This window comes from Antrostomus carolinensis, unplaced genomic scaffold (genome assembly GCF_000700745.2).
Source record: "Antrostomus carolinensis isolate BGI_N321 unplaced genomic scaffold, ASM70074v2 scaffold25025, whole genome shotgun sequence".
NCBI classification, from domain to species: Eukaryota; Metazoa; Chordata; class Aves; order Caprimulgiformes; family Caprimulgidae; genus Antrostomus; species Antrostomus carolinensis.
In genome coordinates, this window is record NW_010314708.1 from 7,295 (window position 1) to 18,327 (window position 11,033).

At 51.9% G+C, this 11,033-nt stretch overlaps 1 protein-coding gene across 1 annotated transcript in view; it reads right to left on the bottom strand.

The window, feature by feature from the left end:
- The window catches only part of LOC104524761 (alpha-1,6-mannosylglycoprotein 6-beta-N-acetylglucosaminyltransferase B), a gene marked incomplete at its 5' end in the record, with an annotated part of 17,755 nt that extends 7,238 nt beyond the window's left edge, over window positions 1-10,517 (bottom strand). Inside the window, 6 exons of the mRNA XM_010167734.1 lie at window positions 2,934-3,050; window positions 4,558-4,704; window positions 5,385-5,540; window positions 8,301-8,431; window positions 9,371-9,504; window positions 10,386-10,517. Of these exons, the coding sequence (XP_010166036.1) occupies window positions 2,934-3,050; window positions 4,558-4,704; window positions 5,385-5,540; window positions 8,301-8,431; window positions 9,371-9,504; window positions 10,386-10,517 (817 nt within the window). The remainder of the gene's footprint in view (window positions 1-2,933; window positions 3,051-4,557; window positions 4,705-5,384; window positions 5,541-8,300; window positions 8,432-9,370; window positions 9,505-10,385) is intronic.
- Between the last annotated feature and the right edge of the window lie 516 nt (window positions 10,518-11,033).

Genomic DNA, 11,033 nt, shown 5'->3' on the forward strand with positions numbered 1-11,033 from the left:
ATAGCAAGGGATTCCTGAAGCCAAAGCCCATAATAAGGCTTTTAAACCAGTAAGGTAGGTCAATTCTTAGGCTTAATTGCCTTGACAGCATCTCTAATAAAGCAGACCTTTCTATTTAAAAGACAAAAAGGGAAAAAGAAGAAGACGGAAAAAAGAAGTTGCTGTAATTTATTCACACTCACTCTGCTTCAGGAGGATTTCTATAATATCATCAAAAAAACCCAGAGAGGTGAGTGGTGGGATTAACCCAGTGTGCTTCCTGATGGGGAGGAATAACATCTCTCCAGAGCAACTGCACGTTTTCAATGCAAGCGGGATGCCAGCACCTGATTTTATTAATTTGAGGCAAATTCAGGGCTTCAGCCTCCCAGCAGTCGAGAGTAATGACAGGGCTTGGGATGCTTCATGGGAGAGGAACTTGGGGTGGGGGTCCCTGGTCCCGCAGAGATAGGTGCAGCCAGATCCCTCCAAAATAAAGCTTTTGAGAGGGGGCTTTAGCTGCCCCACGGTCCCATAGGAGACACGCGTTTATCCGGCTACACACAGCGTCGTGCTGGGATGGAAAGCGGAGAGAAGCCCAGCGGGGATGCCCGGCCATGGCTGCCTGTCCTCCCAGCAGTGCCCAGCAGCACCCACATGCCCTGCGGCCTTACAGACACCCTTCTTATCACAGACTGGTTTGGGTGGGAAGGGACCTTTCACAGCCATCCAGTCCAACCCCCCCCGCCCCGCAGTGACAGGGACATCTGCAACCAGATCAGGTTGCTCAGAGCCCCGTCCAGCCTGACCTTGAATATTTCCAGGGATGGAGCATCTACCACCTCTCTGGGCAACCTGGGCCAGGGTCTCACCACCCTCAGCATAACAATTTCCTACCTTCTATCCAGTCTGAATCTCCCCCCTTTTAGTTTAAAGCCATCACCCCTTGTCCTATCGCCACAGGCCCTGCTAAAGAGTCTGTCCCCAGCTTTCTTATTGCCCCCCTTTAATCATTGAAAGGCCACGATAAGGTCTCCCCAAAACCTCCTCTTCTCCAGGCTGAACAGCCCCAACTCTCTCAGCCTGTCCTCACAGCAGAGCTGCTCCAGCCCCCGATCATTTCTGAGGCTTCCTCTGGACTCACTCCAACGGGTCCATGTCTTTCTCTGTCTCTTCTGTTTCTTCACCCAGCTCCACTTCCCCTGCCCTCCCTCAGCCGGTTAGCAATGGAAGAAACGCTAATTAAGAGAGGGAGGCAGGACATGTTGTTACTGCACCGCAACTGCGTTTACATGAAGAGTGAGAACAGGGAGAAAAGTGGAGACAGGAGCTCATCTTTGGGCAAAACAGGGATCAGCATGGCACAGCACGCTCTACTGAGCCCCTGGTGCCACAGAGAGCAGGTCCCCACACCAAGTCCTCCTGCCTGGGGCCTATCACATCACCAGATTCTTTCCTAAAATCCCCCCCCTTTTTTTTTTTAAACTAGAATTATCATTAAGCATCATTTAATTATCACCTAAACCATCATCATCGAAATGACCCGGTGCACATCCAGTCACCATTGCGGCGCAACACAGCTGCTCAGGAGCCAGCAGAGTCCTTTCCCCCTCCTTAATTCTCCAATTGATTTTTTTAAATTCTTTTAATAGCACCACAGCACCAGGCTTCATTAATTTCTTTGTCTTTTCTGGAAACACTGAAAATTTCCTTCTCTCTCCTGAAATAGAGACCTGCAGCTCCCAGCTACCCGCCCACAGTGTTGTCTTACTTTTGGGCCATCTCTTCAGCCCAGATGGTGGAGGGTCAAGCACTGACAGCTGGCCTGGCAGCACAGCAGCAGGGGTGTAATTATTTTTAATTTCATTTTAATCGAGATAGCAGAATGAATGTGCAAAACAACAACTGGTTTTGTAAGTCAGGTTCGTTCAGTCTTTGCAAACTCGTAGAGAAAATCAGTGTGAGGTGACAAGCTGCAGCAATCACCCATGAGAAGGTGCAAGACCCAGGCACAGCTGAACAATGTCCCCAGACTGCCACAGCTCTGCCACCCACCTCTGTAGCCTTGAACGTGGGCAAAAGCAAGGATGACATCTCTCTGGTCAGCACCCTGCCTGTTCCCCCAAAATCCCACCCGGCACTGTGAACCCCAGACCCCCGCACCCTGACACGGCACCCTGGTCCCGCAGCACATCACTCTCCTCACAAGGGGACGGCTCATCCCAGGTGAAGCAAATTGTAAGCAACATGGAGAACAGCACTTTTCTCCCCTCCAGGAAAACTGACTTTAATAATTTGGACAACTTGAAAGGCTCCTGCCACAGGAGGAGGTAAATATTCATGAGGGAGTGTTTGCAGGGCAGGAGCAGCAGGAAGGCTGCCTTCATGGGGAGAACCTGCATCCCCCCTTCCTTCTCTCCCTTCATCCTTCACAGAGGCAACTCCTGGGGCTATTCCTATCGATTTGCTCGATCTGAATTGTAATGATGAACAAGGAAATGGGGTAACAGCAGGCGCAGAGGCTGGCAGCTCTCAGGGTATTCGCAGGGAGATGCTCCCTGGGTTTATCTTTGCTTCATGCCAGGTCCCAGCACCGCCATGCATCTCCAGCCACCTCAGCCTCCTGGTCCCAGACCTCATCTCCCTTATCTCAGCTTTCCCTTACTCTGGCTCTGCCTGGAAGATTCCCAGGGGATCCCTCAAAGGCATGATGCTGTCCTGGGGAAATGCCTCTGACACTAGGTACCAAAGCAAGGCGAGAGCATGAGTTCCCCTGAAGCTGCAGGAGAGGAGGATTTCTGCTCTGCACGTGCAAATAATTTCCAAGGGGAAGTAAGGAAGGGAAAGTAATTAATGCTCAAAAGTGAGAATCAGTCACCAACAACCACCACAGATATCCCTCCCTGCAAACCCAGCAGTGGGGAGATCGCCCCGTCACCCCCTCCGAGCCGTACCTGGGTCCTCATGATGGTTTTGATAGCAGCTTCAAACTCCTCGGAGTTATTGTAGTCGACAGTCCACACATGCGGCTTCCCGATGAAGTCTTCAGCATATGGGTGTTGGGAGGACACCTGAAAACACAGTGAGCAATGTGAGGTGGTTTTGTGCAATCACAGTAGAGAGGAGCAGCTCTGTGGCACTGACAGGCTCGGGCACAGTCACATCCATTGCACATAGAGATGTGCTGGGAAAAAAGTTTCCTCTGAGCCCAGCTGCCCCCTGCCATCAGGTTGATAAAGCTCAAAAATTCCTGCTTAGTTGGGATGCACCATTCCCATCAACACCAAAATGGCCTCTGCAGCCCTGAACATCCCCATCTCCATAACAGGGGTAAAACCTAACCTTGACCTCAACCATTTGCAGGTCTGGAGTGGCAAAAACAGAGCAAAGCAGCAAAGCTCTAGGAAGCACCATGTCTCTCTCTCTGGTTTGACAGCACCAAAAACAAGGCAGAGAGAAAATCCACCACCTCCAAAGGCTGGGAAAGTCTGGCACCCAGAGAAAGCCATGCTGGAATCTGTGTCATCTCGATGCCACAGGCAGCCTGTGCACTGGTACCCTGCAGCCACCCGCCTCTTACCAGGCAAGTTTTGGGGATTGTCCTCTCAGGAAGGGAAGAGAGAAGATGCTGAGCAGAGGAGGTGTCTCGAGGGCACTGCAAAGTGTTGCAGAGGGGCCTGAAAACCCACGGGCTGGAGCAGGAGAGCAGCACATGCTCTGCGTTTTATTCTCCAGCTTTGCTGTCCTTCCTCATTTTCTCCTGACAGATCTGCCAACTCCTTCCCCTCCAGTGTATAAACACCCTGGGGCATTTCACAGCCCTTATCCCCAGCTGCTCTACCCTGAAGCACAACTGCAGCACCCAGACTGGATGGGTGCTAACACCAGCACCTAGTGAGGGGGTGAATGAGGCAGACACGGGGGTGCAGGACAGCCCTGCCCCCCAAGCCCCAGATGGGTGCCACTGAGCCGGGCTGCGGCAGGGCTGAGCCAGCACAGCTGCCCAACAAAGCCCTTCTCAGCGGGAGCGAGCGTTGCACTGCGTTATCCACTTTATTAATAATAAAAGAGGCAATTTTCTCAACCCTTTAACTTTTAAAGAGTTCCTGTTTCACTCAGATTGAATTCCCAGTGACGGGCAAGCCTGGGAGGGATTTTGCACCCCTGCAACACCACAGAGGTCCCGGCATCTCTCTCTGGGTGTAGAGAAGGATGGACAGGGGAGCATCAGCTCCGGTTTGGGAGCAGGGCAGGGGGTGTGCATGGATCTGTGCTGATGGGGAAGGAGCTGGGCTTTGTGGTCTGCAGAAATCTCCTACACCACCTTCTCCTTTGCAACCCCAAACCCACAGCAGGGCCCCTTGCATCCAAGTGCTCCAGATGGAGAGGATGCGAGGATGGGAGAGGGGACCCCATCTGCAGGTATCCGCATTTTTGCATTTGGACGAAGTCTTGCCAAAAAAAACCAAACCAAAACAAAAAACAGTTTAGCAACTGCTCTTCCCCAGATCAACCCAAACCCCAGTGTAGAGAGGGTGGCTCCTTCCAGCCCACCCACTTGCCTCCTGCCAGACTCACCTCTCTCGACGTCGGCTTCCCGCGGAAGAACTCGTGGTTGAGGGAGCTGTGGGGAGGGTTGAAACGCGCCTGCAGGAACACGCAGCCGTTGGCGATGGCCTCCAGTGGGGCAGGACCCTCGTAGGGGAACCCAAAGCCAATGAAGAGCTGCAAGGGAGCAAACCCACATCCAGGTGAGTGAACATGGCCAACCCCATAGGAAAGTCTCCCAAATAACCCGCCAGCATCCCCCTCTGCTTCTCTGGTCCTGCACACTGAGCCTCTAAAGGCAGCTCCCCACAGTTCAACACCCCATGGCTTAAATGTGCTAAAAACTCCCCTTGCTCCACAGCTCACAACCCACTCATGCAAAGCAATGGGGTGTTCAATACACAGTGGCTACAACCATGGTATTGGTTCTGTATGGAGAAATCCTGGTCTGCCAGAGCCATGGGCTGGAGAACCAACAGCTTTTCCCTCAGACACCAGCTGGGATGTGCCCACACCCCGCACACTCGCTCCAAGAATCCTGTTTATTTTTATCATGGCCATAGGGAAGAAAAAACTCCACAATACTTAGCAATAAATGAATTAATCAGGAAACTTTGTGCTCCGTCTGCAGACAGTCTGCAAGGAGAAACTCATCAGACACATCTTGATTTGAAACGCTGTCCTCTGCTCAACTCCCAGCTAATTAGCCCTTCTGATAGCTCTGCAAGCCTGGGAGGAGTGCAGATAATGGCCTTTCCCCTCGTCCCCTCCTTTAATTAGGTTTTATTTCTGTCCTCACTGCTGGCTAGTTAACGGGGGACAGGGTCCCACGGACACCCCCGTTGGCTCTCGCCCACCTTTGCCTTCTTCAGCAGCTGCTGGAACTCGTGCTGTGGGAGCAGCCCGTGGTTCTTCACAAATGCCGGGACCTCGGGCGGGCGCTGCGTCTCATAATACACCGTGCCGTGGATCTCCATGTACTTGTTGAGGATGGCCAGGAACTTCTCCTTGCCCTGGGGAGGAAGGTAAAGGTGTGAACTGCACCAGGAGATGGGACTGATCCCCAGTTTGAGATTTAACTCTCAGATTGCTGTCCTGCCTGGAGCTCCCACAATGCTTCAGCCCACCCCACAGCAGTGTAAAACCCACACCCTCCCCTCCGCACCCCTGGGACACGCATCCTGGACCACCCCAGGCTGCCAGTGAGCACAGACGGCTGCAGGATCCAGCACCCTGAACATCAGCACCTCAAGCCCCTGCCTTCCTTGCCACCTCCATGGGCAACTTCCACTCTGGAGCTGCAGAATTAAAGGTTTCAGGGGATTCAGGGGAAAGTTTGCAAAGGCCAGAGCTTGCTAATGGCCTCTTATTCCAAGTAACAAATCCCCAGGATTTTCTCACTCAGGTTTAAACCTGTTTTACTATCTGGAAAAAAATCAAGGGGGGGTCATCAGTTTTCATCTTTTGGAGACTTTCCTCCTTTTGCTCTCCAAAGCAGCCTTCCATTTTAACACTTGCTGTCCTGCAGATTTTTTTTCTTTGGAAAAGCCACACAGGGACCATCCTTTGGCTGCTGTATTTTCAGCTTGTCCCAGTGCTGTAATACCCCCCAAAAAAAAGCAGAGACCAGGAGGGAATAAGGAGGTAGAAATGGCGAATTTGAGAAAACTCCATATGCTGCCTTAAAGCTTCTCTGAACACTATTTCCACCCTCAGCCACATATGTCTGGACTTCTCTAAGGCTAAAAGCAAGTGGGTTTGGTGGGATGAGGCTGCAGGGGGCCACTAAAACCCGAATCAGCACCATTTTGATAGCTATTCCCTAATGCAAAGGGCTTGAGGAGGTGGGAGTGAAACACAGCTTATAGTCCCTGGGTAGTGCCAGGGGTCACCGTGCATCATCGGGGAGGGACCGATCCCCAAATCCCCCTGCATGGTGGGGGTGCTGGCACGGGAGACCCCCTCCACTGCTCCTTCTGAGCACTGTGATCTGCTTCCACCCACGGAAATCGGGCAGCAGCCTGATGAAAACAGCCTTTCCCACCTGATTCAAACTTCAGCTTCTGTTGCAAGCTGGAGGCGAGAAGTTCAGAGTGGTAGGAAATGAGAAATAACGGGAAGGCAGGTTTAATAAAATGTTTCTAAATGTCAAAAAGATTCTGCTCTGGAGACGGCGCTTGGTCCAAGGCTTGTAAATAAACAGCTGGCTCCTGAAGATGGAGTTGCTCTTTTCCTTTCTAGACCTCAAAATCACTCAAATAAGGAAAAGCTCCCTTTCCCCATATTTTATGGAGCTTTTATGCCACATGGGGTGGCACAAGACATGAAGCAATGCCCCAGCAGCGTGGTCTTGAGGAACAGCCACCAGTAAAAACCAGTCCCAGCCCCTTCACCCAGTAATAAATTACTCCATATATGCAGTTTTGGGGAAAATGATGTTATTTGTGAGTTCTGGCTAAAAGGAGCAAATGTTGGTAGCACTAAGAGCGGAGAAGAATGTGTGTTCTGAGGTTTTAACTCTCTTTAGTGCCTTCACAGATTAACCTAACTAAGCTCAAATGAAACTTATGGATATGAAAGGGTGGGGGGATGGTAGGAAAAGCAGAAAAGATGTTACAGTTGCCCTAAAATTAGTGTGTTTCAGTGGGTTTTTAGGGAGCCTTTGACATACACATGCTGGGGGGTTTGCTCTCAGATGTAGGGGGTGATGGAAAAGCCACAAACATCCATGAACAGGAGGAGATGGTGTGGCTGGATTCTGGCCCACCGCAGGCAGCCCCGTGAGGGCAGAGCCACTAAATCAGGAAAGGTGGGGACTAAATCAGGGAGGGGATACATCCTCCAGCTGCATCAACCCCCATCGATCCCAGCAGCATGGGAAGACTGAGTTCATGACGAGGCAAAGCCAGCTCCAGCAAAATCTTTCTCTTGCAAGAAGACACGCAGAGGTAAAGCCCAGCAGTGGCTGGTGAGGTACAGTACCTGCAACTGGAACAGCCCCAGGTGGTGCATAAAGGGGAAAAAAAAAGAAAAAAGAAATAAATCAAGAGACAGTGAGAATTAGCTCCTTAGCTCCCTTTTTTTAAGCCCTGGAAGGTAAAGCAGCTGGCTTGCTGTGGATAAGAGAGGGGAGCACACACGTCCCCTGGCCACTGCAGGAGATGTAGGGGGATGCTTTGGGGGGCTGGGGAGTTTTGTTGGTCTTTTTGCTCACTGGCAGAGCAGTTTAGGGCTGGGGAAAGAGAGAGAAGGGGTTTACCCCACATCTGCTGGTGTAGGGATGCATCAGCCAGGATGCACCGAATGTGGCCGAGTGTGGGGTCCCAGCAAGGACCAGCACTGGCCACCACCAAGGATGGGGGTTCTTGCTCCACTCCTCTCACCCCAGCATGACCAGTGCAGGCGGGCAGGAGGGCAGCACGTTCCCCTTTCACAGGGTACTTGAAAGCACAAATCATCCCCATCATAACCCAGGGAATCACCTAATGCAACCACTGTAATTAATACGTAAAATCATCGCTGTGAAACCTTCACTCTAAGCAGCCTGTTGGGAAGAAGTGTCCCTTAGAGCAAAGAGCAGGGGACTGGTCTCACCAGCCTCTGCCAGCTGTGCTCAAAGGTGCTGGACATGTCACATCACTGCAGCAGCCTCAGCTGCCCCTCTATGAAGGGGACAAGGACATTTCTCTACAAACACATTGAGATCTGTGCCTCAAAAGCTCGGGATAAGAGCCAGAGGCCTGGCTGCTCCCCACAGCACCGAGAACACCCACCTTCCAGATGCTGGCCTCCTTCCCGTACACCACTGCCATGGTGCTCACTTTGTTGGACTTGATGAATTGCCTCTCTGTCTTGTTGAGCTCCTCTGACACAAAGCCCATGAAGGAGTTGTCCGGGGTGTGAGCTGCAGACAACAAAGAGAGAAGACATGTGGCTGGATAGATGTTTTACACGTGGCTGGATAGATGTTTTCTGGGACCCCATCAGTGTTGAGTTTGCAGCCTCATCACAGCATGGGGATTGAGATGAGCCCAGCTCCAGAGCCTTGCTAGAGGCATGAATCCTCATCCAAGCAGCTCATAAAACACAGGCTTTGCAACCTGCTCGAGTGGCTCTTTAAAAAAAAGAAAGGCATTTTTAAGACTGACAAATGTGCTCTATCCAGCCAGGACAAAGCAACGTTTGCGTTACCCAGCACCCAATGGGTCACTGTCCTCCTTTCAGACAAGCACATCTCCTTTCCGTGACACAGGCAAACCCGAATCGCTGATGTTCTAAAACATCTCACCTTTAGAACCCCAGCTGAAATAAAACCAGGCTTTGCAACCAAAACCACCTATTTCTTCATTGTGAGGGTGGTGAGACACTGGAACAGGTTGCCCAAGGAAGCTGTGAATGCCCCCTCCCTGGAAGTGTTCAAGGCCAGGTTGGATGAGGCTTTGAGCAACCTGGTCTAGTGGAAGGTGTCCCTGCTGCTGGCAGGGGGGTTGGAACTGGATGAGCTTTAAGGTTCCTTCCAACCGAAACCATTCTATGATTCTATGATTTCTATGCTTCCCCTCCCAGGAGCCAGAAGCTCCTGCTTGTGTCCTGTGTTTGGCCCAGGCTGTGCTGAAGCCAGCAACCCATCACGGAGGAAGGAGCCAGGTCTCTCTGCCTGGAACATTTTTATAGCCCAAGAAATGGCCAAGCAGCTTCGGGAGCTCCTTGCAGGCAGCAGGAAGCAGGAGTGGAGCCAGGGAGGATGGCACTGCCCAGGCATCACCTGCTAAAGGAGAGACCCGCTTCTGTGGTGCCTGCAAGCCACCAAAAAACCCCTGTTGTGCTTCTGTCCCCCACTTACGGAACATAGTCATGAACTGGGTGGGCTGCAGGTTCCAGTAGCCCCAGTTGGTGCGGTAGCCGCGCAGCGTGGCATACTCCTCGTGGTTATACGCCGGCTCTGTCCCAAAGGTATCGATGACCCGGACGCGGCACCTGGGAGAGGAGACAGAACCCAAGGACCTCGGTTTGAGAAAGTCCCACTGCCAGGGACATCTTGTGCCCCCAGGCAGCTCGTCCCTTGTCTGCTCCCCAAGCAGAGGGTGCAGGAACATCTCATGCAGCTCTTCCCAACCCACTGCTCCCTCCTGGAAGGAGTGATTTCCCCTCGCGGGGCTTTCACCTCCCTGATGGTTGTGAGAATGATGTATCTCCTGAAGACCTGTTAATGCTTTTCCCAATATCCTGGGAATGCTGAGGCAGGCATTAGCAGCACAGGACCAAGGAGACAAGGGGAGCAGCAAGCAAGGGAAGAGCAAAGCAAGCTGAATGCGAGAGCAGATGCATTTATAATAAAAGCAATAACACCGCTTGTCATTTTTCTCTCTAATAAAATTGTGTAGGATAGTGGAAGGGATGGGAGAAAACATAATAAATAGTGGGACTATCAGCACTAAATTAAATCACATATTCTCCTGGCTGGTGATGTACCAGGGGATGGTGACATTTGTCTTGATGACGAAGGAGTCAGGGACAGGGCTCTGCTTCTTGTAAATAGAAAAGGTTGGCGCTTCCCTCTGTGGCATGGCCAACCTGCACACATGCACCCCAGGCACATGCAGGGCTTTGGTTATTTTTTTCCAGTTCAGCCTCTTCTCATGAGGTTTTGTCTTAAATAAGTGAGGCTCTGGGGCGAGTCCTGTCGCGGCAGCAGGGGACACAGTAGGGCAGCAGCAGCCAGAGCTGAGCAAAAATCAAAGCTGCAATCAAAGGGTCTGACTCCTGGGATGTGGGGCTGTCCTTCGAGGTCATCAGCATTTGTCTTTGCTTGCTAATTAATGAAACAGAGAGTAAGAGGAGGGAGTGGCTTTGCTTACCTGTATTTCTTAAAGGAGAGCCCCATGTGCTGCTTCATCTGTTGGAGACCGTGGTAGTCCGTGTAAATCAGGTCGAAAGGCAAAGGACTGGTCAAGGGGCAGTTTCCCCGTCCTGGAGGCACCCCTAAGTGACTGGGGAGAAGCAGGAGGGACTGGTCAGCCCCCCAGCACAACAAAAGCACAAACCCTCATTTCCCTGCCAGGTGTTTAACAGGGACCATCATCCAGCTCCCTAGTTGATGGAGGGGGAGGCAGATGCTTCTCCACTCTCCAGCCTTTATATCCTGGGCCAAAACTCTTGAGGTTCTGGGGAGTCCTGGTCCCTCCTCATCTTTGCACCTGCTCCAGATGAGTTCCTGCTCCTCACACATGGATGATGAGGCTTTTGCACAGCATTCCCAACCAGGGCTCACCAGCACACACGCACTCTCCTTGATCTCTCTTGTTGAAGACACCAGATTTCATTTGCTTTCATTGCAATCACATCAGCTCCAGACTTGCAGACCCACCTCTTTCCCCTCCTCCCTGCCTGCAAGGCTCCAGCTCAGCCTAAATCTCCCTGTTCCCAGCCCCATATCTCTCCCAGCACACACCACGCATCGTTTCTCTTACTCCAGTCGTTACAGGCACCCATCACATCTCGGAGCA